The sequence below is a fragment of the Pteropus vampyrus genome, unplaced genomic scaffold (assembly GCF_000151845.1).
Source record: "Pteropus vampyrus isolate Shadow unplaced genomic scaffold, Pvam_2.0 Scaffold227, whole genome shotgun sequence".
Lineage (NCBI taxonomy): Eukaryota > Metazoa > Chordata > Mammalia > Chiroptera > Pteropodidae > Pteropus > Pteropus vampyrus.
In genome coordinates, this window is record NW_011889008.1 from 303988 (window position 1) to 306687 (window position 2700).

Below are 2700 nucleotides of genomic sequence, written 5' to 3' on the forward strand. Positions count from 1 at the left end.
TGAGGGAAGATCATGGAGCCAGACGGGCTGTCGACCAAGAGTTATTCCCCTGAAACGGAAGAGAGCTAGGAGAGCTTACCTTCTACAAACCCATTCATTACTTGAAGGAGAAACCGCCGCACGGCACCAGCCCACTTCATAAAAGGACACGTGTGTGCACCATAAAGCCACCCGCGTGCCCAACACTCTCACATCTTGGATCTCAACAGCCCGTGGGGCAGGCGGTGCTGACGACCCCCAACCCCCATCTCCCAGGTGAGGAACTCGGATGCAGGGCAGCAGAGTAGGGGCTGGGCCGTAAACCGGGGTCTTGCCCCGGGGCCCATGTGCCCACCCTCCGCCCCATCCTGCCTTTCAACTTGTTGCTTTTGATACCCTCCTCCTTCCCAAGTACACTGCCAGAAGCTTGTGTTACTTTCTTCAGGAGAGAAAGAAGTTACTATCCGCAGGAAACAGGTAAAAAAAATACAATGAGAAACGGACAAATCATTCTCCTTATGTAAAAGTTTAGCAAACCCAAGCCTCACTGCCTCTATCTGTAAAACAAAGATGCTGTGAGGATTAAATGGTGAGCCAGACGAAGCACCTGGCCCTGTGTAGCAAAGCATGCCCAGAGACAGGCTGATAAAAACATACATGAGCAGAAGACATGTTCTTTAAAGAGCAGCGAGGAAGAAAGCGGCCCCAGTATACTGCCCACAGCCTAGAGGGACACCTGGAACTCAAGTCACCATCTCGATTCCACTAGAACTGGCCAGCCGGGCCCTGCTAACGACTAAGACGAGGCTCCTCATCCCAACACCCTCTGCAGGCAAACACACACACCATACACCAAAGCTTCTGCGATCTGTAATGGAATGACCAAAATCAAGATCAGCATCCTCTATTCTTACCAAGGTGTGGGTCCAACAGGTGAGGCTGCTCCTGGTAGTGGTCCATGATTACTAAAAAGAAAGACAATGTGAGAATTAACATCACTAAGGCACACATATACCCCAAGCCTCCCACACCCCGCTGACTTCATCTCCAGCCCATGCAGGGACCACCTGGGGTGAGCTTCTCAAGGCCACCGGGTCCTGGCCTCAGGCTTGTGGCTTGCTCAGCAATCAAGCGACCAGCCCGAGTGGCAGAGCAAGGACTCAAACCCACGGACAGACTGAAGCATACGCACTTTCCACTCAGCTGGCCACCCCACCCCTCTTCCGAAGCCAGAGGGTCGTCGTAACAAACCGAGGAAGACAAAATTATGAGGAAATTTCTTCAGCTCAAAGGGTCCACAAAGATGGCTTTACTCAATTACAACTGTGGGGTCCTGGGGAATCATTTGATTATCCGTTACGGACCGCTGCAAACTTGGAGAGTCACCCCAAGGGCCCTGGCATGAGCGCTATCCACCACCCCACAGCACGCCAGGCTGCGCGCCTCTGTCTGGTGGAGCCGAGGTCGCCGTCTGCCACTTACACATTCTAGGTGGTGTCCCCAGAACCGCGGCACCACACAAATCCCCTGCCCGCTCTGGTCTGCATGACTCTGCACCTTCTCCCGTGACAAGGAGAAAACTCTGAGATGTCCTAAATCGGACGGAGCCCGCAGAGAGTGGAAGAGAGGACGTAGCTAACGACTGCAGGCGGAGGGAGACCAGCACACCTCCGAACCCGCCCGCGTGCCTGCTGAAACTGCGTTAACCCCGGTGACTTTTCCAGAACTGCCAAGCGGCCCACCCCGGGAGCCACCGCATCTCGCTTACTCACGAACTTCCCGGCCTGCTGCCCACAGCCAAGCCGAAGGAGCAAACCCTTCCTGCCCTGGCACAAGGCACCCATCCCACAGCTGGCCGGCCCCGCCTCCTCCCACGCCCTCCATCTGCAGCCCGTGAACAGCCTCTCCAAACTCACACCTGCCTTCCCCAAACTCAAGGTACGAAAGAGCGCGCGCGGGCAGCTCCAGGGCCGAACCCGGCCTCGGGCCAGCGCGCCCAGGGCCTGCCTGGTCCTTGCTCTGGCTGGCACGTGGCTCGATAAAAACAGCTTTCCGCGCGAAGGTCTGTGTAACACCTGCCGCCCCCGCCCGCACGGCCAGCGGAGCCCGTGCTGCGCTGCGGTCTCAGGACCGATGGGAGCGGGGCTGGAGGTGCAGGCCACTGCTGAGGGGGTGGGGGGGTGACACCCCTGTCCTCACCCTGAGCCTCCCCACGGGCGGGTGGGAAAGGGAGGACCCACTGCCCTCCGCGTCCGGGGGAGGCCGCCCTTGCACAACCCACGGCTCTCGCAGGTGCCGCCCCCGGACGGGCGGTCGCGGGAAGGAGCCAGGTCCAGCCCCGGAGCATGCACGCGGGGCCCGCCCCCGGAGCCGCGTGCGCCCGCACGCACCTCGGAACCGCTCCAGGGCGCCCTCCCGGGCCGAGCGGTCCCCGAGCACCGTCCGCAGGCGGCTGAGCAGCGCGCGCGTCTCCGCGCTGTCGCCGAACGACTCGAGGGTGCCGCCGAGGGCCAGCGCCCCGTCCTCCGGTCCGTCCTCCATCCCATCCTCGGGCGCGCCGGCGGCCGGCTTCTCGTTCAGGGCCATTCTCCACGCCCAGACCGCGCCCCACAGAGCACGGCGATGCGGGATGCGGGATGCAGCCGGATGCCTGAGGCGGACTCGCGGCAGCCGACGCAGGCCCCGCCCCGCGACCTCCGACCTCGCGCCCTGCCCGGCTAC

At 61.1% G+C, this 2700-nt stretch overlaps 1 protein-coding gene across 2 annotated transcripts in view; it reads right to left on the reverse strand.

The window, feature by feature from the left end:
- Window positions 1–2671, reverse strand: part of TBCD (tubulin folding cofactor D) — a 126904-nt gene extending 124233 nt beyond the window's left edge. Inside the window, exons 1-2 of one of the 2 annotated variants that reach the window (XM_011373644.2) lie at window positions 2370–2671; window positions 894–944 (exon numbers count right to left, since the gene is read on the reverse strand). In XM_011373644.2, the coding sequence (XP_011371946.1) occupies window positions 894–944; window positions 2370–2565 (247 nt within the window). In that variant the 5' untranslated portion in view covers window positions 2566–2671. The remainder of the gene's footprint in view (window positions 1–893; window positions 945–2369) is intronic. The other variant, XM_023538632.1, reaches the window with a different exon arrangement.
- Window positions 2672–2700: the final 29 nt, after the last annotated feature.